The sequence below is a fragment of the Microtus oregoni genome, unplaced genomic scaffold (genome assembly GCF_018167655.1).
Source record: "Microtus oregoni isolate MIOR12 unplaced genomic scaffold, Mior012 000019F_ref0000042, whole genome shotgun sequence".
NCBI classification, from domain to species: Eukaryota; Metazoa; Chordata; class Mammalia; order Rodentia; family Cricetidae; genus Microtus; species Microtus oregoni.
Window position 1 is genome coordinate 11,115,956 of NW_024543078.1, and position 27,705 is coordinate 11,143,660.

General features: G+C 52.8%; 1 protein-coding gene across 3 annotated transcripts in view; it reads right to left on the bottom strand.

Moving 5' to 3' along the window:
• Mllt1 (MLLT1 super elongation complex subunit) overlaps positions 1–27,307 on the bottom strand; it is a 42,658-nt gene extending 15,351 nt beyond the window's left edge. For 2 of the 3 annotated variants that reach the window (XM_041669665.1, XM_041669664.1), the window contains exons 1-3: positions 27,100–27,307; positions 18,524–18,704; positions 11,795–11,877 (exon numbers count right to left, since the gene is read on the bottom strand). In XM_041669665.1, coding sequence (XP_041525599.1) covers positions 11,795–11,877; positions 18,524–18,704; positions 27,100–27,111 — 276 coding nt within the window. In that variant the 5' untranslated portion in view covers positions 27,112–27,307. The remainder of the gene's footprint in view (positions 1–11,794; positions 11,878–18,523; positions 18,705–27,099) is intronic. The other variant, XM_041669666.1, reaches the window with a different exon arrangement.
• Between the last annotated feature and the right edge of the window lie 398 nt (positions 27,308–27,705).

The following is a 27,705-nucleotide window of genomic DNA, read 5'->3' on the forward strand; positions in this document are numbered from 1 at the left end:
TCTTGCACTGACTCCCTCCCCTGGCCACCCTTAACTGGGTCCCAGATATCACTCCATTCACAGAGGGGGCCTGTCTAGCTGTGGAGATGACCGGGCAGTCAACCTGCATTCCCTATAAAATGGACATCAGGGAGACAAGCGGGCCAAGGAGGAGCGACAGAAGAGGGAGTTGCTACTGTGCAGCACAGGGTCTGTGAGCTCAGACAGTGCCCTTGGCATCCAGTGCCCAGCTGAGAAAAACTGCTCACAAGATGAACCAGTACCCCAAGTGGGTGGGACTGGACAGCACCAAATGGATACCTTGGGTGTTCAGCAAACAAAGTGGGGGGAGGGGCTCAGAGACAGTGACGGGAAGAGGAAAGAGGACTAACCACCAGTTTAGTCACCAACGGGAGGGTCAGGCCAACTGCACCCCATCGTTTCCAGCTGCTGCTCTCTGGCGGTACCTTGAAGGGTTGTGCAGAGCTGGCCCAACAGGGGAAAAAGGCTAAGTTCTTGGACATGTGCACACACACACACACACACACACACACACACACACACGTGTGTGTGTGTGTAAAATGTCTTCCTCAGTTACTCTGTACCCTATTTTATGAGGCAAGTTCTCACCAAATCTAGAACTTACCCTTGGTCTCTATCGGAGCATAGGGATTATAGACACACAACACACATGCAGTGCTCAAGTCCTCATGCCAGTATGGCAAGCTCCTTCCTGGCTGAGCCCTGTTCTCCACTTTAGTTACCCCTGCTGACTCAGGACAGGTGAGGGATGACAGAGGGAGACAGGGGCCTCCCTGAGGACGCAGCATCTGAGAGCTACACTCCAGGACATGAGGGCCAGCAGTGTGCTAACCATCCCCCGAGTTTAAGGCCCACAGACACTTCAGTCGACCCCCAATTTGCCTCAACTCCAAGCAGCTTCAGCACAGGCCCCTCGTGTATGCACTGCAGCCACCTGTAATTGCCACAGTGGGCAGCGAGCCAGCATCTCTCTAGCCTCAGAAAACTGCAATGCCACCCAACTGGCCAGACCAGTGCTGGTGCCAAGGAGTCCAGGAGTGCACACAGCTCAGGAGAAAGGGCTTTGGGACAGGCTGGCCCCAAGCACCTGAGCCCATCTCCCACCCTGACTGTGAGAACAGCAGCCACCACGAGGACCCCAGTATGCTGCGAGCTTGGTTCACAGACTCACAGTTAGCAGTCAGATAATTCTGAGTGTGGCCTGAAATGACTGCAAGTTCACAAGAGATGCTGTAATGGGGCCATCCTCAGCATCATGCCCTTATGTGACAAGCAGCATCACTGAAAAAGAGTGAACAAGGATGGGAGGTGGCAGAGAGAGGAGAAGGGAGGGGAGGGGAGGGGAAAAAGAGCCCCTGAGACCCAGCCAAAGAGCCAAGACCTGTCCTGATTGCTGTTTTAAATTCTGAGCAAAATGGACTAGTAAAAAACATAGATACAAAGCGGAAAAGCCATATAGGTAGACAGACAGACACATACACACAGAGAAAAAAAGACAGATACACACAAAGACATACAGATACAAACACAGAGTCAGACACACACCTGGGTTGGGTGAGGCTCAATAACAGCACATGTACTTGGCATGTAAGAGGCCCTGGGTTCTACCCTCAGCCACCACTTCAGACAGGCTGCCCATCTATGAGGTACCAGGAAGCACAGTGCAGGTCTGTAGACGCCCTGATGAGGCATCAGTCTTATCTCCTACAGACACGCAGTGGACTGTTTACAGGTCACACACTGAGCCAGCTGAGTCGCCAGGGCTCACGTCCAAACATTGTGGGAGTAGCGAAAAGGCGCTGCAGGCGAGTTGGCAGCTGGCAGACTGCTCTCCACTTCTGCACAAATTCTACACTTCTCTATACTACAAACTGCTCAGTGCATACACCCAGCTCTGTCACATTCTCCTCAGAGCTCTTTGGTACCCGTTGTGTCCTATGGGCTTTTCTCCTGCCCTCCCCTGGGTCACCTGTGCCACCAGGCTTTGCTATGTACCCAGGTTTCCGTAGCATCAGGGACAATCTGAGCCCCACTGGCATCTGGTCAGAATCAGGCCACATGTAGGTATACCACCCATACCCACAAGGCCTTCCCAGAGACCTGGTGAAAAAGCTTTCCCTCTAGGGCCCCAGCAATGTGCACTGGCACCTACTTTTGCTACAGCAAGAGAAGTGTCATCTACCCTGAAGGAAGACAGGACAAGAGACTGGAGGACAGGAGATCCTTGGGTGTGAGGGACAGTGAAGTAACGGCAAGAGAAAGACTGAACAGCAACGGACCCTGCAGGACAGAGGACCCATGTGACGGCGGGAAGCATCCTGAGACAGTCCAGGGACCCACCACCTGGCCTGGAGATGACTTGGATTAAGAGCACTTGTTCCCAGCACCCATAGCATGACTCACAATGGCCTGATAACTCCAGCTCCTGAGGACCAAACACCCTCTTCTGGTCTGCACAAGCACACACACGGCACACAGATATACACATAGGCAAACACTCATACACATAAAACAAAAATAAACAAATCTTGCAGAAAAGAGAAGAAAGAATGAATGACCCCAAGCACAAAAGAGTTCAGTCATCCTTGGCCACACAGAACTTGAGGATAGCCAGACTGCACAAAGCCCTGACCCAAAATAAAGCCAACAGACAGGAGGAGGAAGGACTTGGGCCACCGAGGAACACTGTGACAGCAGGGCAGTAAGGAGAGCCACAGGAAGCCTACAGTGCACAGCTCAGGTGAGGAATTACATGCTGGGAATACCTTCAACAAAGCACGGAGCCTGAGCAGACCTATGTAAGAACTGGGAGCTTGGACACATCTTGCCCCGATAAACCGAAGCCCAGTGACAAGTGTTTATAAAGGCATCCATTGCCAAGCTAGGCCCAGACCCACACACAGCAGAGCCAGAGCCAAGGGTTCCTCACACTGCCGCCAGACAACCCAGAGGCAGAGGTGGAGACTGGAAACACATGAGAGGTTGCCAGAATGAGTTCAACAGGCCGTGTTTGGGGAACTGGGGGGATCAGAACCACTATAGACCCAACATGTGGGCCCCTATTTAGTGTGCAAGTGTGATGGGTATGTGACTCCAGGAGAGATTGTAGTGGCACACAATGGACCTAGGAGACTGAGGACACATGGGTCTATCCATCTTCACAGTCAGATCAATCAGCTTCTAGGTGCACAGCCCTAAACCAAGAAAGAGACTCACTGGCTGGCATGTGGTTGTCAGCAGGGAACAACTATCTCGGAACCCGCCAGAGATCAATGTGGCTGTGAGAAGGGCTTTCCTGGTCCAAGAGGAGCGGGACAGGGACATTGAGCACAACCCTGGTTGGCCCCAGCCTCCTTCCCTCCAGTGTAAGGCCCTGAGGTCTCCTGGGACAGGTGCAGGGAAAGCGTGAGGTGGAGATGGGACACAGGCTGCTCTCCAAATCACAACACGAGAAGCAGCTCCCAGCAACAGCACAGGGTTCAGCAACAGAACAGGAAGATGCAGTAGGACCCCCGGAAGAAGGACTGCCAGGTGTTCCATGGAGATGGGGGAGAGGCCGGGAAACCTCATGCCAGGCCGAAACCATGTGACACACTCTTCAGCAAGCAAAGACTCAGACAAGAGTCACCAGGGAGCTGAGCACAAGGTAGCACTTGTCATCCAGTGTGCAGGAGGCTGAAGGAGGAGGATGCAAAGACCAGGTTAGCCTGCACAGAGTGAGGCTTTGACTCGGAATAAAAAGAAAAACGGCACTGAGAGCAAAGATGAGGGGGGGACTCATTCAGCTCCAACTGGCTTGTGTGAGGACATTTACTGTAACCAGCCTGTAGCAGTAGGCAAATCCGCCAGGAGACAGCACGGTAGGCAGTTAAGAGCACTCACGTGACCCAGTACCAGCTTCTTCTGATCCCTGATGGTTCTGGACACACGGTACACAAACTTGTACATTAAAAACAACAAACAAAAGCCCATAAAATAAGATAGCTTCTTAAAACAGAACATACAAAGACCCAAGTGTGAGAGCCAGGAATGGCAGCACATGCCTGTGGCTCCAGCCATGGAGAAGCATAGACAGGGGCTCAGGAGTTTGTTCATCAGCCTGTCCAGCCACCAGTGAGCTCAGGTTCAGGGAGTGAGACCCTGTGTCAAAAATTAAGGACCAGAGGGGCTGGAAAAGTGGCTCAGTGGTTAAGAGCACCAACCAACTGCTCTTCCAGAAGACCTGGGTTCAATTCCTAGCACCCACATGGCAGCTCACAACTATAACTCAAGTTCCAGGGGATCTGACACCCTCACATAGACACACAGGCAGGAAAAATACCAATGCACATAAAGTAAAAATAAAAAAGCTTTTTTTTTAAAAGATAAAGTAAAAATAATTTCTTAAAATGAGGGGCAAGGCAGGGAAGACACTTATGTTGACCTGTGGCCTTCACACACCAAACACAGAGCACACAGAGTAGAGTGGAACTTAAGGGGACACTATGAACAATGCACATGGACAGATTAGTCACCTGGATAAAACATGCATCTTTCTACAGCAAAGCAGACCAGTCACAAGAGAGCCAGCTCAAAAGCTAGAGCATCGAGGTTTGGTTCCCAGCACCCATCAGTCTCTAGGCCTACGGGATCCAATGCCCTCTTCTGGCCACCTTGGGTACCAGGTACACATACGGTGCACAGACAGACATGCAAGCAAACACTGAAACACATAAAATGAAAATTTTCCCTCACACAAAAAAGTAGAAATTCTCAAAAGATTCACCATACACAAGAGACTCAGGCAGCTGTCAGGAATTCCCTGGAAACAACAGGCCAGAAGTAACACCTGCATCTCAGTACTGGGCAGGCTGAGGCAGGAGGACAGTGGATTCTAGGCCAGCTTGGGACTATAAACATATCCTGACACAGACAAACAGAATCTAGGACCACAAAGCCTCCCTGGCACACCCTACGAAACATACAAAGACAACAGCTCATCCTACTGAGCTCAGCAGGGTAAGAAGAGGGGTGAGCACTCCTTAACACAGTTTATGTGACTGGCATCAACCCATATAGAAACCAAGGACACCACAGGAAGCCACCAACTGACACTGCCTATGAACACAGATGCAAGTACCCTGGGAAAACACTAGGCAAGCAAGCGGACTCAAGCTCTGAAGACGGTATACATCACACACCCAAGGAGAGGCAGGGGTGCAAGGCAGAACACACAAAGCCACCTGCAGTGGTGCACTGGAGACAGGAAGGGAGCAGCCTCAGGGTGTTCTTGATAGTGGCAGAAAAAAAGCCTCTGACAAAGTTTAATACCTCTTCATCATGAAAGAGAACTGCACAGGAAGGTAGGGGCAGGTGTGATATAAGAAAGCTGTGTTAGTCCCTGCCACTTCCTCCGTGGTCAGGAAACAGCTCCCACTGAACTGACACAGATGCTGCTGAGGTCCCTGCACTCACAGGTGCTGTGTGCAGACACTGCGCAGGACCATGTGTACAAAGGCAGGAAAAGCTTTTGTTTTTTTAGTTTTAGAACTGGGCTTCCTAATCCAATAGTAGTCATTTACAATGGACCCATAACAGATGTCCCGCTCAACAGTAACAACTGGAAACTCACCAGAGCAATGAGGAGCTGGCTGTGGATGACAGAAGGACACTCAGGAAACCCTATCCATGCACACGCACCTAAGCTCAGCACTAATGGCCCTACTGAAGCGCAGCTGTGGGGCTGTGATGGCTCAGCCAGCTGTCACATCGCTAAGATCTGGAGGTACCCGGGAGGCAGGACTCTGACATACCCATGCGGACTACCTTGATTAGGAAAAACCTGCCCACTGTGGGAGGTATCACTCCCTGTGCCGAGACCTTGTGCTGTATTAAAATAAACCAAACAGTTCAACAAGATGGTCCCAGAGGTAAAGGTGTTTACTGCCAAGTCTGAGTTTGATCCCCAGGACCCATATGGTGAAAAGCGAGAATGAATTTTTGTATGTTGAGCCCTGGCCTCCTGGTAAGCATACACACAAAATAAGTAAGCATAATAAAATGTATGCACATAAAAATGAAGTTGGGCATGATGGCATAAGCCATTGATCTCAGCACACCAGAGACAGACTCATCTCTGTGAACGGAAGGCCAGCTGGGGTCTGATCTACATAGCGAGCTCCAGGCCAGCCAGGGCTACATAGTGAGACCTTGTCTCAAAAAAACAAGTGTGAAAACACACTGTCCCTGGAGGGTCGGGGTTCCACAGGTGAACACATTTCCAGGCATGTGTGAAGCCCAGTCTCCTTCCCCAGCACCAAATTAGTCCACAAGTGAAACTTGTGTAGCGTTCAGGGTCGGCTTCTGTACTGGCTGGTTTTGTGTCAACTTGACACAAGCTAAAGTCATCAGAAGACGGAGCCTCAGCTGAGGAAATACCTCCATGAGATCCATGAGAAATGTAAGGCATTTTCTCATTTAGTGATCAATACAGGAGGGCTCAGCCCATGTTGGGTCCTGGATTCTATAAGAAAGCAGGCTGAGCAAGCAAGCCATGGAGAACAAACCAGTAAGCAGCACCCCTCCATGGTCTCTACATCAGCTCCTGCCCTGTTTAAATTCCCATCCCGACTTCCTTAGATGATGACCAGCAATGCTGAGGTCTAAGCCTAATAAACCCTTTCCTCCCCAGCTTACTTTTTGATCATGGTGTTTTGTCACAGCAATAGAAACCTAACTAAAACAGCCTCTATGACCTCAGACAGCAACTGAGTCACAGACCTGATAACACAGTCATTCACACACACAAATTATATATATATATGGAAAAACCATGCTTGGTGGTGCACACCTTTAATCCCAGCTCCCAGCACTCAGTAGAGAGAGGTAGGTGGATCTGAGTTCAAGGTCAGCCTGGTCTTGAACTCAGAAAAGAAACCTTGTCTTGAAAAAAGCAATCAGATAACCAAATTTCATAGAAAGGTGCGATCTTTGTACATAAGGACACAAATAAGAAAACAACTGCAGACAGAAGAAGACACCTGCCGGCTGCATCAGGCCAGGATACACAAAGAGCTTGTAGCAACAGCAGATCTGAGAATGGAGCATGTTCTCTAAAGAGAAATTACCAGTGACCAGAAGATGCCAGCCCTGTGAGCCAACGGGGAATGTCAAGAATCTCAACAAGAGAATCCATCCATCCATCCTTGGGGAGGGCCATGGCTTAAATAGAGAGCAGGCATGGCTGAGGCCACACAGACACAGGAAGTCTCATCACAGGTGAAAAGAAAAATGGTGCAACCAGCATGAAGGAGCTGGTCACGGAGTGAAGCCAGAACCCAACTCCTACCACTCCCCCCACTCCTCCCAGGTCCCTGCCAGTGCCTCCACCAGCATCTCCCAGAACGAACCAGTGCAAGCGCGTAGACGCCACTGTGGCTGCCACGGTCACTCCATTCCCAACAACAGGTGAAAAGCTGCAGGGCTGATCCCCACCTGGGGTCCCATGTCTGTAACTTCTGCAGGACAGTCTGACATGCAACAAACCTGTCTGCTGCCAGTGCCTCTTGACAAATCTCATCCTTTCTGACAACAGGGTGTTTAAGGGTAGCCCCTGAGAGTATGCTGAGTGCAGGAGACAGGTGGGATGGACCTCAGGTGTGGCTGGCCACGTGCAAACAGCCAAGGTGCTCTCTACATCCTGATAAACACTGTTAGACTCAGCATGATTCAGGCCGGTCAAGAATGGCGGCTCAGCCACCTCAATGATGTCCACAATCAACAGACATTAAATGAGGCACATACAAAGTCACCCACTGACCAGAGACAAAAGGGCTGATATGAAAACGTGGTTTCCCCTGGGACTGACTATCCAGTCTCTAAGTAGAGCTGGCGCTGAAAGCCCTGGAAACACATGAATAGATGTGCATGGAATGCACCACAAAGGGGCCCTTGTCCACTAACCCATCAGAACCTAAGCTCACAGCCCGAGACCCTGAGAGGTCACTTAGCCACTGTGACACCATCAGTCCTGAGATTCAAGCATAGTATGCCAACCAGAGCCCGTGTTTTTTTCTGCTGTTGTTGAGGCGGGGGGTGCCCCATAATCCCGCCTGGCCTCCAAGAACACTGACAACATCCGAGGACCATGTACATCTGCACGTCATGTGCAGTTCCGCACATCATGTGCAATTCCGCACATCAGGGGTAAGGTGGCAGGTAGATCTGAGTGCCTCCAGTGTGTCACCTACACGTCTAGCAGCCACCCAGAGCAAGATGCAAACCACAGCTGTGTGACTAGCATGGCGCCACCCTGAGGCAGGAGATGGTGGAGAATGGTGTAGGCCTACAGTCAGGAAGCTCGTGATTGCACTAGGGCCTGGCTCAAAATTTTTCCAGTGTGGTGCTTAACTGACACTCCTCCCCAGCAAACCTCCCCAGAAGAGATCCACAAGGCAATGTGCAAACACAACCTGCAGACCACACTGAGGTCAGGGCACTGACCTGCAGACTCAGAGCAGCTCCTCTCCCTGTCTCTCAGCATGGCAATATCTACAGCATGGGTGATGAGGAGGCAGGACCATGCTCAACTTAAGCACTGTTGGTGTGACCACAGCTCAGGCTGCTCCCTCCAGGGGACTCACTCCTGAAGGGACACAATTCCCTGGGCCAGCCTTTGTCCTGGGAGTGTGTGCACAGGCAGGAAACCATCATATAGATGTCCATACAAACTCCAAGAGCCTCACCACTTGAGAGAACCTGTGAGGAGTTAGTCAGAGCCAAGAACTGCCCCAGGACATATGGGGACATAACACTGTGTGCATGATCAGCAGCCCAGAGACAAGGGGTTCATGACAGCGCCTGAACTGCAGCTCATATGAAGCCCTAAGGATCCCTGAAGAACACTCAGGGACAGAGAATTCAACCACTTGTCTTGCACCTTCCTGAGGTCCCAGGGCAGTACCTCTCCCCTAAGGAAAGGGTATAGGGACAGAGCTGCCTTGGTACCTAGTGTGGTTGTGGGGTGAAGCAGACCTGTACACAGGCACCTTGAGCTCTGGGCCCAGAGGGCATGGTGGCACATGAGCAACCAGCTCAGCCTGTACTTCATCACACCCACGGGCTGCTGGAAGCTTGAGAGCCCCTCCCCAAGGAGCATGAGAAGCAGAGACCAAGCTCATAGTGGAGCCCACCCCATCTTGCTGACACACTTGACCAGCCAGGTGCAGACACAGCTCTGCTTTTGAAGCCCAGGAATGTGCTGGGTGCCACCCAGTGGCCCTGATTCATCCTATCATGGCTAAAGTAACTAAGAAACACCAGGAGTTTGACACTCCCTTTATTTTAAAGGGTGCCTGGCCACCCTCAGCATGAGGTCTGTCCAAGACACCAGGATACAGATGATAGCCCCACCCTAGGAAGTGCCTCAGATAGACTGGGGGACAGCAATAGGAGAAAACAGCCTCCACCCAGGCCACTGTACAGCGCCCCAGTCCAGGAACTCCATGTTGTCCCACCCCTGGAAACTGGGAATACCAACAGCATGTAAGGACACAGGGACATATCTGACTACGACCTTGCAATCAGAAAGTCAGACCACTCTGTCCTCTGCCAGGCACAAAGTCAAGACCTTCCCCATGCTCAGAGCACTGTGCTTTCCATGGCATGACATGTTCACCACAGTCTCCCAGGCTATGAGCACGACAGGCTCTAGAGCAAACCTCTGAGGGCTGTGGGGAGCTGGGTTGGAACAGTGCCTAAGAACCAGAGCCCAACCATCCCACATGCCTGGCCAGGCAGGGAGATGCCCACAGATGTCAGGGACACAAGGCCTCTGAGCACAGGGGGCTTACAAACAGCCCTTGTGACTCCAGGACGTGGGAGCCTGTCAGCCCAGAAGTGGTTCAACAGCCCCAGGACAGGCGACAGTCCCCTGGCCCGAGCCTAGACCATAGCAGGAAAGACTGTCGTGTGTGTACTAATGCTCAATCACTGAGGGCTGCAGGGAGGAACTCATGACCTTGGCTTCATCCCTGCTGCCACGGCATGGCTGAGACTTGGTGTGCTTACAATCCACTGAAATGGCACTTGGTCCCATGAGGCAGCACACCTGAGCCTGTCCCCAGAAGTCCCTGCCAACAGAATGGTTCGTTGCTACTCTCAAATCTCCTGCAGGCCTGATATAAACAGAATGAAGTGTGATGCTCCCAGATGCGCAATAGGGCCTGGGCAGACGGCTTCACTGTGAAAGTTCACAAGCATGAGGCTGCTTACTCCTGAGCCTGAAAACTGGGAGACAGACAATGCCTGGAGCTCACTGCAGCCAAGCTAGAGAGGCCATTTTCTCACACGGTAGGACGGAGAGCCACTGAGTCTCTGAAGACACACTCTGGCCTCCACATACGCACATGTAAGCATACCCACATACACACTTCAGGAAAACATACTCTCACTGTACCACCATTCAAGGGGTCCACAAGGCATCACAGACCTCCAAACAACTGAAAGAGGGTGTATAAGAAGGTTCACCGGGTGGAAGTGCTTGCTGCCAACCCTGAAGGCCTGAGTTCAAAGCCCCCTGGTAAAAGGAGAGAATCCAATTACCACAAGTTGTCCTCTGGCCTCTAAGTGAGTGCGTGTTTGCACAAGCGTGTATGTGTGTTTCACTCGAGTGTGTACACAGAGTAAATACTTATAAGAAATACAGAGAATTATAAGAAAACTGGCACGGCGCAGATTCCCAGCATCCAGAGTGAAAACTCTGGAGGAAAATGCCTGGGTGCCCTGTGCCACTGCTGGCTGCTGTATGCACTGAGGGAGCAGTACAGACGCAGGCTGTTGAAAATGCACTCATGCTGTGTGCTGCCCTCGCTGACCCTCGCAAAAAAAAAAAAGTCCCTTTCTGCATGTCCACTACTCCTGTGTGCCCCACTCACTCAGGAGCACTGACAAAGCTTCCCCAGCCTCCCCACTTGCCAGTCTAGGGCATTTAGAGAATCAGTAGGTCTGTGCAGGAGAGTGGGGTTCTTTCCTAACTCCATAGCCTCAGGCTCAAAGGGATAGGAAAGTCTTAGTTGGGGGACATACCACACAGCAATTACAAGTTCTCCCCTTGGGTGCTGATAGTCTACAAATTGGTCCCCTACTGAGATTGCTTCTATAGAGAGTAGCTAAATGTGCCTCCCTGTCACACTGTGTGCATAAACATCTCCCCACCCTGTCCAGCCTTCCTGCTCAGTTGCATTCATATCCTCCCCCCCCCCCCCCCCAGGATGCAATTTCTGTTTCGGGACTGGAGATTTCTTCCTTTTTTTTTTTTTTAATATTTATTTATTATGTATACAATATTCTGTCTGTGTGTATGCCTGAAGGCCAGAAGAGGGCGCCAGACCTCTTTACAGATGGTTGTGAGCCACCATGTGGTTGCTGGGAATTGAACTCAGGACCTTTGGAAGAGCAGGCAATGCTGTTAACCTCTGAGCCATCTCTCCAGCCCCGGGACTGGAGATTTCTGTGTCCTTCTTCATTCCCACTCTGCTCCCTTAGATCAGGTGGCCTAAGATCCACTTGCTCCTCTGGGCTGATAGGGACTGAAGCTAGCTCAACCTCTGGTTTTGCTTCTGCTTTTCTTCCTGTCAGTGTCCCCCTAGGCAGTGTGGGCTGGGACCATGATCCTTGCCTCAGCCTCTGAGCTGGGCTGACAGGTGCTTGCCCCTAACCCCATTTCTTTCATACACTGTCCTGCTCCACCCATAGTCACAGGTACTTCCCACCCCCCACCCACCCAGTCTCTCACCTTGTTTTTGAAGTACACTTCGATGAGCATGATGAAGCCTGCATAGCCCGATTCCTCCACTTTGTAGGGGGGCTCCTTGCACACTGTAAAGAGAGTAAAAATCTTCCATCAGCCCACCACAGCCCCTCCAGGCCCTCAGGCTGCTCTGCAGGAGACCTGGCTCCAGGGACAATGGCGCTCCAGGCCAGGGCTTCTGGGAAATGACAGGGCAGAGTGGGGTCAGGAAGAAGGCAGGGCAGGGTCTCTGCATGGTCAACAGAGGGCACATCCAGTGATACGCACCTTGGCACCAGGAATGCCAGGCAAGGGGCTCAGGGGCACCTCCCCAAGATCCTCAGACACACCAGCCTGAAAAGCCTGCTCTACTGTCTACCCAGTCTCCATTCACCCTGCCCACGTGAGGCTGCTCAAAGACAGCAGTCATGGAAGCAAAAGAGAAAGGAGAAAGGAAGATGAAGGGGGACAGGGAGCCGGCAGGAGTCAGAAGGAGATGACAATGACCTTCTACAATTTGTGTGACTGTGGAGACTTAGCAAGACCTATGGGGCTTAGGGACCCCTGAAGGCAAAACTGGGCAGACAACTCTGCATGGGACCCAGGCAGGCAACTGCAAGGGCTGGGCTAGCCTGTGGCTCCTCAGGACTGGAGCTGCAGGGCAGGCATGGGACAGGCAGGCCCAAGACTCCCTTCTCCCTCCTCTGCCATGGCTGGGCTGTGCAGCACACTCACTGTTTCCTCCAGGGTTACCCTGTTTCCCTGCCCTAGCAGTAGCTTGGGGACACCTGCACCAGCACTTCCTGGGGACAACACATGAGTCACTACAGCCACAAAGCAATGCCTATGCTTGTTCACTCATTCTCCATTCACCGCCTTGTTCCTGGGGCAGAGGGGCTAGGACAATGTCAGACGGGCCACTGCAGCAACCACCACCCTTGCTTTTTCCTGGGAGAGCAGCATCTTTGAACTGACGGTGGTGGCCCAATTCCTGGTTCCCACTAGTCTGGCTTCCATTCCCCATACAGGCTTCCTGCTGGAGATACCTTGGCCTCCTGGTACCTGAACTGTTCTTCCTAGTGTCCTCAGTCTTGAAGCACCACATCCCACTGTTTCTCCTAGTGTCCCCAGTCTTGGTGCCTGTCCCCCCACTGTTTCTCCTAAGGTCCTCAGTCCTGGCTCCCCCCACCCCACCCCACCCCCAATTCAAGGCCACCAGGCTGTTCTCTGGTCAACTTCCAAACATGGCAACAGCTCCAGATGGGCCCACGGTGCACTAAGTGCTGCAGGTAGGGTTTCTTTGCTGTTACCCACCCCTGCATTGTCTAGCACCAGGTCCTGCTGGGCAGCTTCTGCTCAATCAGCCAACAAACCAATCAATCTATCACCTGAATCCTGCACCTGGCTCCCCTTCATGGTGCCCACTGTGGCTCTCTACCAACCCAGGGGCCATCTCCTAGCTCCAGCTACCTGCAAGGTACTTCACCACTCTTAGACTCTCCAAAGATAGGCACTGGTTCCTAGGTCCCAGTCCTACTGAGCAAGCAATGACCAAAAGTCACCCCGCCCCCCCCCAGAGCTCAGTACTGTGTTCCTCACACACTGGGTGTAAATCTTGCTCCATCCTTCCAAGTCACAAGATGCTTTGCTTTAGTCTCATCTCTAGGACTCTCCACAGACAACAGTTCAGAAAGCAGCCACCACGTGCCACTAGCTAAGGCAAGCCAGTCTCTCCATATCTTCCTAAGAAAAACAAACCAGACTCTCCACTGCCCAACCCACTGACAGTCTGAAAGCTTCAGAGCACTTCTCAATGAGGTCTATGTCAAGATGGAGGGCAGAGAAGAAAAGTCCTGTTACCTGCTGAGAACAACCCTTTTCTTTTCTTTCTTTTAGTTTTTTGAGACAGGGCTTCTCTAGCTTCGGAGCCTGTCCTGGAACTAGCTCTTGTAGACTAGGCTGGCCTCAAACTCACAGAGATCCGCCTGCCTCTCCCCCGAGTGCTGAGATTAAAGGCGTGCGCCATCACCGCCCGGCTGGAACAATCCTTTTCTACACTATGAATATATATTACTCTCATTGGTTAAAATAAAAAGCAGACAGGCCAGTAGATGGGCAGGAAGTTAGGCAGGAAAGTCAACTGGGATGGGAAGGAGAGTGGAGTCAAGAGAGATGACAGTCAGCCGCACAGGAAGCAGACATGCTAGAAGACAGGTAAAGACACGAGCCACGTGGCAATATGTAGGTTAATAGAAACAAGTTCAGTGATAAGAGCTAGTTAATTATAAGCCTAAGCTATTCAGCCGATCAGTGGTTATTTGGGACTGGGCAGTCAGGACAGGAAAATCTCCATTTACAGTCACCACTGAGCCTCATTCCTACCCACATACTCTAATCCCAACACCTTTCAACAGGACCTTTAGGTCTTGTGTATGAAAGGCCACGTCCCAGCAGGAGAGGTCTGGGTTCCCAGGGTCTCTGACCTCCAGGTCACTAGCTGCTCAGGGGGAATCTCTCCAAGTTTTTTCGCATCTCAACCCACCCACATAAAGGAAGAAGCCCTCCTGTGTGTCTAAGGTTCCGAAAAGACTTCACACCCTCCTCCAGTGTCCAGCAGAGACAGACAGGGCTCTGCAGGGACTCTCTGTGCCACAAAGTCTCACAAGGCAAAAAGGAAACTGAAATCTGGACTAGCAAGATGACTCAGAAGGAAAAGGAGCCTGCCATGGAACTGACCTAGAACCCACATGGTAGAAGAGAAAACACTGTCTTCTACCTTCACACAGGCACCATGAGCACCCCTCCCCCAACACACACAAAAGAAATTAATCAACGTATTTTTTTTTTTTTTAAGGAGCTGGAGAAATGACAGATCTTGCAGAGAATCCCAGTTCAGTTCCCAGCACCCTCACAACTACCTTTAATTCCTGCCCCAGGGGATTCAATGCCTTCTTCTGACCTAATGGAGCACCTGCACTCTGGTACACACGCACACACGCATGCACGCATGCACACACACAGAATGAGAAATGTAAAACTGGTAAAATATTTAAAGAATACAATGTTAGGGGCTGGAGAGATGGCTCAGTGGTTAAGAGCATTGCCTGCTCTTCCAACGGTCCTGAGTTCAATTCCCAGCAACCACATGGTGGCTCACAACCATCTGTAAAGAGGTCTGGCGCCCTCTTCTGGCCTTCAGGCATACACACAGAATATTGTATACATAATAAATAAATAAATATTTAAAAAAAATACAATGTTAAAGATGAGTAAATTCAATGGAAGCTGCTTGGGCACGAAGTGAGCAGGAGCAGCAGAACGCAGGTGACTGACAGCTGTTTGGTAAGTACATGGCAGGCACTACAGCATGAAAGCCAGTGAGCAGGAGCAGGGGTTAGAGCTGGGCTCCTCAGTCAACCATGAGTGCAAACCAGAAGGAAGCAGGTGGGACTGCCAGGCAAAGTGGGCATGGCTAAAACATGAGCCTGGCTGCCCTGGAATGAGAGGAGGTTCCTAGAGCTCAAGTGGAGAGTGCTAGGCTGTGCTGTGCTAGGCTGTGCTGGGTTAGGCTGTGCTGTGCTGTGTTAGGCTGTGCTATGTTGTGCTGTGCTGTGCTATGTTGTGCTGTGCTGTGCTAGGTTGTGCTGTGCTCCCAGCACAGCATTCTAGCTAGAGGAGTCAGAGGTACAAGTTCAAGGTCATTCTCAGCTACAAACTGGAAGTCAGTTTAGGCTGGGGTCCAAGACCCTGACTCAAGAAAATTAAAAAAATCATGAACCAGGCAGTGGTGGCTCAAGCTGATTGCCACAAAGTTTGAAGCCAAGTTGGGTGACACAGTGACTTCCTATCTCAACAGGTTGGGCCTGGCTCACTTGATAGTCTTTACCCAAGGAGCATAAAGCCCTGGGCTCCACAACCTGGGTGTGGCAGTCTGGTGTATTCACACCTGTCACCACACAGCAGTCCAACAGCAGAGGCAGGCAGGTCAGGAGTTCAAGGTCATCTTCAGCTGCAGGGCTAGTTCAAGGCCTGCAGAGGCTCAAGAAAAAAAAAACTAACAATAAAGCTCCAATCTCACCAGCATGGTGTGACTGGGTGGCAATGGCCTTTCCAGTGAGCCAAGGCTTGTGGTCATGGAGGCACTGGGCTGACTAGGAACAACCTCCTCATTAAAAGTCCCCCAAGGTCCCAGAGTGGGAGGGGCGCAGAGGTGGAGGGCACAGAGGAACGTCTTGTGAGGGAGGCCTGAGGGTAGTTGCAGTGCACCACAAACTCTACAGGATGAAGGGAGGGCAGACAAATACACCCAGGGAAAAAGCAAGTCCAGGCCACAGAAGATGTCACTGCGGGGCAGGGTGGGGCACCTGTGACTCCAGCACTCAGGAGGCTCAGGGAACCACAAATGATGAAAAGCACCTGCCTTCTGACCCTGCAATGACCTCAAGTGCTCTCACCTCAAGTCAGAGGTGGGGTCCAGAGAACAACCAGCTGACCCTACCCTGAGCCCGATCCGTAGTCAGAGCTGCAATCTGTACAATCAGCCTCACTATCCACCCCCCCCACACACACTCTGGAAGGGGGAAGCGCATGAATGCAGAACCATGGTGGGGTAAGGGGCAGCCACCCCAAGAGTACTGTGGAGGTTCCTAGAGAGACAAGTCTATGGAAAAGAGGCTATGTGTACTCAGTAAACACTGTGGAGGACTCAGGTCTCTGCAGATGCCAGTCCCACAGACAGGGCAATTGATGTGAGCTTGGCACTGGGCACGAGCAGGACTAGCCTAGATAGCAACACAGGGCCTCATCGTATAGTCCAGGCATATCCATCAATGCATGACCGTCTAGAGTACAGAGGCTGCAGGGAATGCATCACTGCAGCCAGCTGACCTCACTTTAAAACAAAGGTTGACAGGCAGCTTGCACCGCTGAGCTGACTGCTCACCTATGAGGGCTGTCAGGAGGTAGGTGCCCGTCTGACACGTCCACGAACACCTGCTATGCGAGGCAGCCATGCCTGCTATGTTCTAAGATGGAGGAAACCAAGGTGCTGGGGGACGATGAGGGAAGCAGACGGGTGGATGGCTAGAAGGATGGATGGGTGGGCAGGCGGGTAGGGATGGGGAATAGCTGTGTGGCTGGCTAGGTGGGTGAGGAGAGTGGTGACAAATGTGTGGGTGTGGGTGGGCGATGGAATGGTAAGTGGCAGGCAGGTCAGTAGATGGTACCTGAAGAGAAGGAAAAAGAAAGGCAGGTAGAAATAGAGAAGATGAGCACAGGGGGAGAATTATGACGGACAGCACAAAGTCAGAAAAAGAAAAAATAGTAAAGCAGAAAAAAGAAACCCCCACTGCCCTTAGAAGTGCTTGGCCCCAAGCCGGGCGGTGGTAGCGCATGCCTTTAATCCCAGCACTTGGGAGGCAGAGGCAGGCGGATCTCTGTGAGTTCGAGACCACAGGCTCCAAAACCACAGAGAAACCCTGTCTCGAAAAACCAAAAAAAAAAAAAAAAAAAAAAAAAAAGTGCTTGGCCCCAAGCATAACCTTCAATGTGACATCCGTCACCCACTGTGGGCCCATAGTCAATATCCATGAGCTATAGTCCACATAGCAATGTCGAAGGTAAATGGTCCGGGAACAGCTCTCTCCATCTGAAGAATAGATCTTCACTACAGAAAAGCATTCTGTCCATTACTAACACACCCAAGAAAACAGTATTTGTTGGTAGCTGATCCCCCCCAGTGAGGAGCCCCTGCATAGAATCCACCATCCTTGGAGTTGGGGTGTAACCCAGCTGTAAGCACCCACCTGAAGTGCAAACCTGTGTTCCACCATCACACAGCACAAAAAAGAAAAGTGCTATGCACTGCAGGACAGGAGTGTGCTCGGCTTGAGCAGCGCGGAAGGCGATCCAGCCTACACACATACTTGATAGAGACCATCTGCCAAAGTCTGCCAGGACGACTTTCCACAGAAAAGTCACCTTTAATCAAAAACCCCAACAGACTGTCCCCCGGGAAATGTGGAGAAGAGTGATGGGAAGCAGGTGCCGCAGCCTCGGTGAAACGGTACCAGAGAGATGCATGTGCAAGGACAGTAGATATAGGAGTGCCTGTAATCCTACCCTAAAGAGTATACGGTTTTTATTGAAAATAGATTCTTTCATACATTATATTCTGATTAGTTTCCCCTCCCCCAACCCCTCTCAGATCCCCACAACGTCCCCACCCACCCAAATCCACATCCTTTCTTCCCCTCTTTCATAAGAATACAGGCATCTAAAAGCAACAATACAAAATAAAACAAAAACAAACAAACCAGAATAGAAAAACGCAAACAGTAAGAAAAAAAAGGAGCTAAAGAGAAAGCACAAGAAATAGTTGCAGATGCTGAGACATACACGTTCACACACAGAGAAATCCCACAAGTAACATAAGCCAAAGATCTGTAAGGGGGGGACCCAAAGCACTGTAAGATAAAGGGAAAAAAGACCCTCCCAAAATACTACTGAGTTCATTTTGTGTTGGCCATCTACTGCTGGGCATGGGGCTGCCCTTAAGAGTGGTTTGTCTACCCAGCAAGACCCTCAGAATCCTTAAACCATAACCCTGACTGCTTCTGGCCTGGGCTGGTTCTTGGCTATTCCAGTTCCCATGAGTGGGCGGAGCAGTCACTAGTCACACCACCAGGCTAGAATTGGAGGGACACTGGTAGGGAGGACCAAGGAAAGGGCACTCACCACGCTTGGGTTTGGGGAAGCTGTCATGCAGTCGGAAGATGACCTTCTCCACGAAGTGCTGGATGTCACACTGCTCAGGGCCACGTACGAAGACCATCCAGTCATGGGTGAAGCCCTCAGTGGTGGGCTTCTTGCGCAGCTGGGCACGGTGCCCCAGCTCTAACTTCACCTGGACAGTGCACTGAGGGGGAGAGAGAGAGAGAGGCAGGGCCAGGTCAGCATGGAGGCAGAGTTACACACTGCTACCCTGCACTCTGGCCTCCGGGACACTGTCAATGCTGGCTGTGGGAGCTTCTGTGTGCTTCCAGGATGCAAATACACAGGTACTACACTCTCAGCATGAGAAAGGGCGCAGGTCCTGGCTCCTCCCACCAGCATAGCAGCTGTGGCCCCTTCAACTCCATGGACATCCCAGCTGATTCATCACTAAGAGGACAGAAAGGTCCTCTCCACAGGGCAGTTTTCCCTGGTCACCTCCCACAGGCTCTGTGGCCCCTGCTGACCACTTGGACCTCACAGAGCACAGCTAGGTCCTCAGCTGAAGGGCCCACAGTGCCGGCCTAGCCAGCACAGCAGCTCCTGAGGGAGCGCTCTCATTCTCCCCACTCCTGAAGGTGTATGACAAGGGATCCTGAAACCCCAGGTGGCTCAGGCCAGCCCCAAAGTAAATGCAAAGACACTAAACTCCAAGAGATTCCCAACACAAGGGCAGGGCCACCTCCAAAAGGCAATCAACTAGAATGTCTGCAACACGGAAAACCCTCTCTAGGCACATTATTTGTGCACACGTGCGTGTATGTGTGTGAGTGGTGTGCACAGGCCCAAAGTTGACACTGGGTTCTTCCCCACCATTCTCCACCTTATACATCGATGAAGGGCCTCTTGCCTGAGCCAAGAGCACGTTTGTCTGGCTATTACATGTTGCTAGTTTGCTCAGGTGGTCTTAGTTTTTAAAAACCTGACATAAGCCAGAGTCTTCTGAACAGGGAAGTTCAGTTGAGAAAAGGCTTCTATTGGATTGGCCTGTGGTGTTTCTTGATTAATGATTGACATGTGAGTGCCCAGTCCACCATGGGCAGGTGGTCCTGGGACGTATAAAAAAGCAGAACTAAGGAAAGCACGGGGAACAGGCGTCAATTTCCCTCCGAGATGGGCTGTGATTGTGAGGTTGGCAAAATCAACCCTTCCTTTCCTGCCCCAGCTATCTTTGGCCATGGTGTTTACCCCAGCAACAGAAAGCCAGACAAACAGGCCATGAGACCTCTGCCTCCCCAGCACTGGTCTGCCTCTGATATGAGTGCTGGGAGCTCAACTCCACCTTCATACTTGCACAGTGAGTGTTTTAGCCAATGAGCTATCTCCTCAGCCTTTTTAAGTCTTTAATGTAGTGTATGTGCATAGGTGGGTGAACATGTGTGTATACATGGAAATAGTGGACAGCTTTGAACGACACCTCAGCAATACTATTTACCTTTTTTAAGATCTATTTTTACTTTATTTACGTGTTTATCTGTGTATTTGTGTGTGCGGGGCTAGGGACCGGGGGAGGTCAGAAGAGGGAACCAGGTCCCCTAGAACTGCTGTTATAGGTGTTTGTCAGTCATCCTGAGGATGCTGGGAACCCAACTCCAGCCCTCTGCAGCAGTAGCAAGTGCTCTTAACAACTGAGTTTCTCCAGCCCCCCAAGGCTGGAATCACGAATACACACTACATCTAGTTTTTACTCTTTACTGAGCCACCCCTTCAGCCCAAAGAGAACTTTCTTTTTTTTTGCGGGGGGGGGGGTTGTGTTGTGTACTGGGTATTGAACAAAGGCTTTAATGCATGATAGGCAAGCACTGTATCACTGGGCTACAGCACCAGGCGCTCCCTAGACATTGATTTTTGAGACAGGATCTCACTATGGAACCCTGGCTAGCCTAGAACCTGCCCTGTACACCAGACTTGGATGCAGGGGTGAGACTTAAGGTATGTACCACCATGCTCCACCCTAGCCTTCTCCCTCCACTCACCACCAGCTAGGTCAGATAGGTTTCTCTATGTAGCCCTGGCTGTCCTGGAACTCACCCTCTCTATACCAGGCTAGCCCTGAACTCAGAGCTCCTCCTCCCTCTTGAGTGCTGGGATTATAATCATGTGCTATCACTACTAGCTATCCTAGGCTTCTATTTATTTATACATTTATTATTTTGGTTTTCCAAAACAGGGTTTCTGGAACTCACTCTGTGACCAGACTGGCCTCAAACTCAGAGGTCCGCCTGCGGGGATTGAAGGTATGCACCACCACACCCATCTTTACCCCAGCCTTTTTTTAAAGACAAGGTCTCCCTATGCAGCCCAGGCTGGCCTTGAATTCCCCAACCTTTGGCAGCTGAGAGCTGGGATCTCTTTCTCTCCCGTCTGACCCCACAGTTACCCAGGCTAAGCTGGCTTGCTAAGTGCTCTACCTAGATAAGCAAGACAATCAGGCAGGAGGTCCAGGCTGCCTGCCAGGAACTCCACACACTGGTCTCTGCTAGCCCTCTCCAGGGTCCCAGACCCTAGAGGTCCCACCTATGCCCCAACTCCTCTCCCAACACCTGACCACATAGCCCTCCAGAATCTGTGTACTCAGATCTCTGCCAAGACAAGCATCCTTTGGTTTCTTACGAAAAGCTCCATGGTTCTAGGTCTATTGGAGGGCTGGCAAGAGGGCAGGCAGGTAGGAGATGCGAGGGAGTGAGTAAAGGCAGGGCCACCTGAAAGACGTGCTCGACCACAAATGGTGAGTGGGGTAGAGGCTGGAGAAAGGGAATGGAGGACTGGCAGGAGAAAGCAGCTGGACCTAAGTGCAGAGACCTATCTCTGGGACAAGGGGGCAGGGCTGCAACTCTGCAAGGAGGGGAGAGCAAGTACTGGGGACATCCAGGGGAACTACACATCAACTCCTAGACACACATAGCTGGATCTGGTGCCTGCCAGTGACTCAGCAGAGGACCAGCCTGTGTTACATGGATGCCTGTGTGGACACACTGAGCACAGGATGGAGAATGTTCAACCTGACTCTGGAGCAATACTGAAAGCACCCCAGCCATTTGTGATCAATAGGGCCACTGCTGGCTGGAGGCTCCCTGGACTCATAAACACTGGTGACCCTACTCTCTGAGCCACTTTGGAATTTCGGTCTGCTGTGGGCCTGTCTCCCTCAATCTACAACTTGCAGTTGAGCTCTGGGCCAGCTGTCTGACAGTACTGGTGACATGGGGTTCCCAGTTGGGTCACAGCACAGGCAGCACAGTGGCTACTGCGAAAGAACAAATGACCACAGTTCCATCGGAGCTGGGGACACAGATGCCAGAACTTCACGGCACAAGCCAAAGTAAACAGGAGGTTTCAAGGCTGTGGTAGACTGTGCCCAAAGCACTGGCTGATGACAGTGATGCCCAAGGGGCCGGTGTCAACTGGAGCCACAACACCCCTAGCCGAGGACGCCACAGTCTGGACCAGCAGCGTCCCAGTCTCCCATACCTAACCATCTTTGTCCTTCCTGAGCTGGACCCTGAGAGGCCACAACTTTCCAAAAATAGTGGTAGTGTGATGTGGGAGTGATTTCTTATTAATAAAGAAACTGCCTAGACCCATTTGATAGGCCAACCCTTAGGTAGGCGGAGTAAACAGAACAGAATGCTGGGCGAAAGAAGCTGAGTCGAGGAGTCGCCATGATTCTCCCACTCCAGGCAGACGCAGGTTAAGATCATTTCTGGTAAGCCAGCTCGTGGGCTACACAGATTATAAGAAATGGGCTAGTCCAGGTGCGAGAGTTAGCCGAGAAAAGGCTAGATATAATGGGACAAGCGGTGTTTAAAAGAATACGGTTTCTGTGGAATTATTTCGGGGAATAAGCTAGAGCTAGCCATGTGGGCGGCAGGGTGCTGGGGATGCAGCCCCGCCGCTCCTATTACAACAGTAGTGGGGCAGCACAGGACCTGTACCACCAACATGAGAAAGGAACTTGAAGCTGCAGCAGCTTGAGTTGAGCCCCAGCCACCCAGGGGCCATTACCGCACAGGCCCCTCCTTGCTGTCCTCTACCTGGAACCCTTGAGCCCAGCAGAAGCAGAGCCACACTTGAGCAAAGCGAGCAGCTGGTCCTCCAGGAGCGGTGCTGATGCAAACGGCACTCCCACAGCCAGCACAGCTCTCCTCACGCTGCCTTGCCCTAGAAGGTCCTGTGCACTGTGAGCACTTGTTGCATGGATGCCTCTGCACAACCCAGAACTGGGAACTAAAGCGACCCTGCTGCCTGCACCCAGGAAACCCAGGACCTGCCCAGGAAAGTGTCACTCATCCTGCTGCTGGAGATCAGAAGCCAAGGGATGCAGTGGCCTGAAGGCTCAGAGTGCCATCTGGGGACAGTTAAGCTTGGGCTGGAGGCTTCATGCTGCCAAGCCAACTGGCAGAGGGCATTCAGATCTAGAATCCCAATCCAGCCACCACGCAACCAGCACGTGGGGCTTTCCTGAGAGAGACTGCTCTCTCTAGGTGTGGATGGGCAAAGGGCCAACATATCGCATTTCACAGGTCTGTGTGATTCCAAATCCAGCCATCCACCCATCCATCTATTAACCCACCATACATTCACATATCCTCCAATCCACCCATCCACCTACCAATCCATTCATTCACCCACCGCATCCACCCATCTGTCTGCTCCCACCTATCTACTTCTATCACATCCAAACACCCAGCCCAGCTGGGGCCCAGGAGGCAGTCATTAGCTGTTAATTTTCCTATAGGCTTTCACCGGATTTCTGAAGGGAATTCTTTGTAACAAATGCCCTTTCCTCTGGGAATTCACATGTTACCCTATGGTGTAATTACACCTATCACCTGGCTCCTGGAGCCAGTACCTTGGTATGTACCTGGCTCTCCCCTTTAATAAGAAAAAACGTCAGGCCCGCCCCATAGCAAGGTCAACACACACAGATGGGGAAGGAGCCAGAACCCAGACCCAGGACCCCACAGAGCATCGGTGACACAAGACCAAGTCAACTGAACTCTCTAGAACCTTGTCCCTCTAATCCCAGACAGGGCTCCAGGGGAAGCAGGTGCCCTAAGATGATCACTAAAGCGAAAAGCACCGGACTAAAAGACAAGATGAGTCTGGAGGACAGCCAAAAATAAATAAATAAATCAATCTAATCAGCAGCTCTGGCCCCGTGCGCCAACCACTGTCACCCCTTCTGAAAGGGCACAAGGCTCAAAACAGAGGGACGAGAAGAGGCTGGGAAGGAAGAGGTGTGCTATCCACATGGATATGCCTGGTACTGAAGACAGATGGGGAGTGTCCACAACACTAGGACAGACACCATGTGTCTCCTAGGGATGTGGACAACAGCCCTGGGCAGGGGTGTTTCAACTGTCGGCAATCCCAGTCCAGGCCCCTCACCCCTGCAAAGCAGAGTAAGAAAGCCTGAGACTAGCTTCAGAGGACCAGGGATGTGGCTCCAGCTCCAGCACCTTACCCACAGCCTCCTATGGAGAGGCAGTAACACTCAGGACATCAGGAAAAGATGCTGGCTCCGACTGTCCCAACCTCCCCACCTGAGCCAAGTCTCTGCTCCTGGTGTGCAGCACAGCCAGGCTGTGGGCCTGTGTGCCACCTGCGGCCACACTGCACCCCTTCTGAGGCCAGGTCTGTGACTCTGGGAAGGGGGCTCCCAGGTTCTTTGGGGATCAGGAACACTGGATGCTGACACCCTCTCTAGCTGTCTGCTGGGGAATCCCACTGGACTCTCAGACCCTTCCCATTTTCCAGCATTGTACCCAACAAACCAATTCCATTCCATCCATCCCCAAGGTGACTAGCAGTCCTGGCCATGGCCCTGCTCAGCACAGAAATCCAATACAACAGACAGCACTGGAGGGGACAGGGTGGCACGAAGGGAACATCTCAGACACTTTCCCGGCCTTCCTATCCATAAGAGAAGCAAGAAGCCCAGAGGAAAAAGCAAACTACGACTTATGTGCTTGCCTCTGCACTGACCTCAGAGTCAGCACCCAGTGTCCAGCCCACTGCTTCCCTGCAGGGTACAGCCCTGCACTCCCCACACAGGTCTCCCAGCTGCAATGGGGGCAGCTGCTGGGTTCTCTGGAGCTGGCAGAGAAGGAAGGGCAGATGACATTGCAGACCAACAACCCAGCTCAGAGCCACCAGAGCATTTCTGACGGCAGGGTCCTGTCTGGACAGCCTCCGGGATGGCCAGGTGCTCAGTCATGGTGGCTGCCTGGGACCTGAAGTCTCAATTTTTCACGTTACTTGGCTAAAAGCTAAAAGCAGCTATAGTCACAGCTGAGCTCAGGCTGAGAGGAACCTTTTCCCCACTGCCCCTGAGACTGCCACCTTTACTCAGCATCCCAGCCATGAAGTGACAGCACCCAGCACATCACAGAGGGAATGGCCTCCAATCTCTGGTGGAGACTCTGGTAGGGACAGAGGCCATGCCCTGCACTTTTGAGTGCAGAGGGTGCTGAAGGGACAGAGACTTTGCGTGTGATTCAATCAAGGAAGAGCCCAGGTAGCAAGCAGGCTTGCAAAGCAGTCTGTTCGCTAGCAGAAAGCCAAACACACCAGATCCAAGAGTGATGGCACCTGCGACCTGCCCTTGGATAGTGGGACACAGGAAGGTCCCTGGCCCATGCATCTGAAACTACACAGCCACATGGCCAAACCAGACAAAGCCGCCTTCATGGCGCCAGCAGTCAGGAATGCCCCAACCTGCCCTTGCGAACAGCAGAGGAAGCCATCAGCTGCCACCCCCACAGCCCCATACCTTCCCAGGACGAGCGCCCCTGAAAACTCGGGCTTGGGAAGGAAGGGGGAGATGTGACCCTGGTGGGAGTAATTTGAAGATGGGGAGGAGCTCACTTGGTGAGATCTGGATGATACCGGCACAGGGGCCAGAAGGGACTCAGGAACCAACAGCAGCACTGGTTACCAAGTGGGAGGGCTGCCAGTGGGAGCCTGGGGAATCCACCTGTGGCTAGGTGAGGCTGACAAGCGATGGGAGTGTGAGGGGAGGGGTGGGGTAGGGGGAAGGAAAGATGGTACAGCACGGCTGGCCCGAGATCACACAGTCAGATGGAGAACAAAGCTGCACTAGGATCACTGGACAGTCTTAAAACAGGTCCAGGAGCAATGGTGGCCAAACCCAAGGGACGTAACAGGAATCTTAGGGATCTGAAGAGCTTGTGGGGTACCAGATAAGAGCAGAGACTGCCCTTGGTCTGTGTCTGAAGGAAGGTGCCACCCTTCAGCACTGGGCACAGAGGAGGGTGGGCAGCAGGGTGGGTCAATGGGGCAGCAGAAGTCAGTTCCCGGAGGCAGTCATGTGCACAGGGGTAGGAGAGCAGGGGCAGGCTATGCAGAAGAATGGGGACGTGGCCTGAAGTAGTATCTCAGTTGGGAGCAGGTCTAACTGGGGCAAGAAACATTCAAAACATTTGGGGCCAACTGGTACACAAGTACCTGTTTGGAGGTTCATGGAGTTTGGGAAGCCTAGGGCCACAGGTTCAGGAAGAATTCCCTCTGCAGAGGGAGGGCCAGATATGGGGAAGTGTGTGGCATGTAAGGGTATGAAAGGGGATTTGGGCAGACCGAGAGTTCCTGGACGCTTTACTCGAGTCTCCACAGGTTCAGAGCCACGCTGGGATGCCAGAGGCTGGAAGTTCCACTGGAGCTCTGAGACATGTTTCCAAGGGTTCTGGGCCAGACAAGGGTGCCAGGGGCTGTGGGATGCACTGGAGTTCTCTGAGGGGAGTCTGCCTAGGTTTTGATCCACAGGAACTGCGAGTACCCAGGGGTTCCCAGACAGCCTGGGTGGCTCTGGAATTCTGATGGACGCCAAAGGATTCCTGAGGATTCTGAACCAGAATAGGACCCCTAAGGTGCTGTGGGTGGCTATAGGGTTCCAAGTCTTCCTGGAGAGTTGTGGACCCGGCGGGGGAATCCCCAGGGTGCTATGGTAGCACTAAAGCTCCAAGGGGGAATCCCAAAGGGTTCCGAACAGGCTGGGATGGCCAGGGTGCTAAAGCCCTGGGATCCTGAGAGGCGCCTCGGGAGTCTGTGTGTACACTGGGGTTCTAAGGCATGCCTCCGGGACCTCTGAAACGAAATGGAGTTTCCCAGAGTGCTGTAGCCCTGAGGTCCGGAGTGGTGCCCAAGGGGTTCTAAAGGGTGTCTCAGGGGGCTCTGGGCCAGGCTGTGTTGCCCAAGATGCCGTGGCGGCTCCAGAGCGATGTAGATTCCCCACTCAAGAAAAGGGTTCTCCGGGGTGGAGTGGATGTCACTGGGGTGCTGGAATGCCCCCAGGGGGTTCCGTAGCAGACCTGGGGTCGCGGTGGGGGAGGGGCGCGTGGGGTCGCGATGGGGGAAGGGCGCCCCGATATGGCGATGGGGGAGGGTCGTCCCGGGGTCGCGGTGAAGGGGGGAGGGGAGAATCGGGCCGTGCACGCGCACATCGAGCGCGCGCGGGGCTGTGTGCGGGCAGGGCCGGCTGCCGCGCCACAGGAGGCCGGTCCCGGGCGGCGGCTTCTCACCTGATTGTCCATGGCTGGCGCCCGCCCCGCCCCCGGGCCCGCGTCGCTCCCGCCGCCGCCGCTCAGCGCCGCCCCACCGCCCTCATTGTCTGTCGGGCGCCACCGCCGCCGCCGCTCCGGGCCGCCCGCCCGCCCGCCAGCCGCGCTGAACCGGAAACCGCCGCCAGCCCGGGCCGCTCAGCGACCGCGGGCCCCCAGCGGCCGACTCGGGCCCGGCCTCGCCAACAGACACGCCGCCGAGCCTATCGGAAAACCGGACAGCCGCGCGCGGGGCGGGACTTCCGTACTGGTGGGGGCCCGCCAGGCTGCAGGCCGAGCGACGAAGCCGTCAGCCAATAGGAAGCAGGCGCCGTAGGGGACGGGCGGAGGGAGGGAGGAAGGCGCGAGGCGAGCTCGGTCGAGCGGCGCGAAGTGTGCGCTGCACGTGGAGGGGGCGGGGCCAGGAGGCGGTGTGACGCTTGCGCGCTGGGCCCCGAGTGGCCCCGAAATGGCACTACGGCTTCGGGTACGCCGGCGACAAGTCGCTGCCGTGTGGTGCAGCGGGAGGTCAGTTTACCGATCTGGGTCGTACAAATCTAATGGATTGAGCGCGTTTCTCCCTCCCAA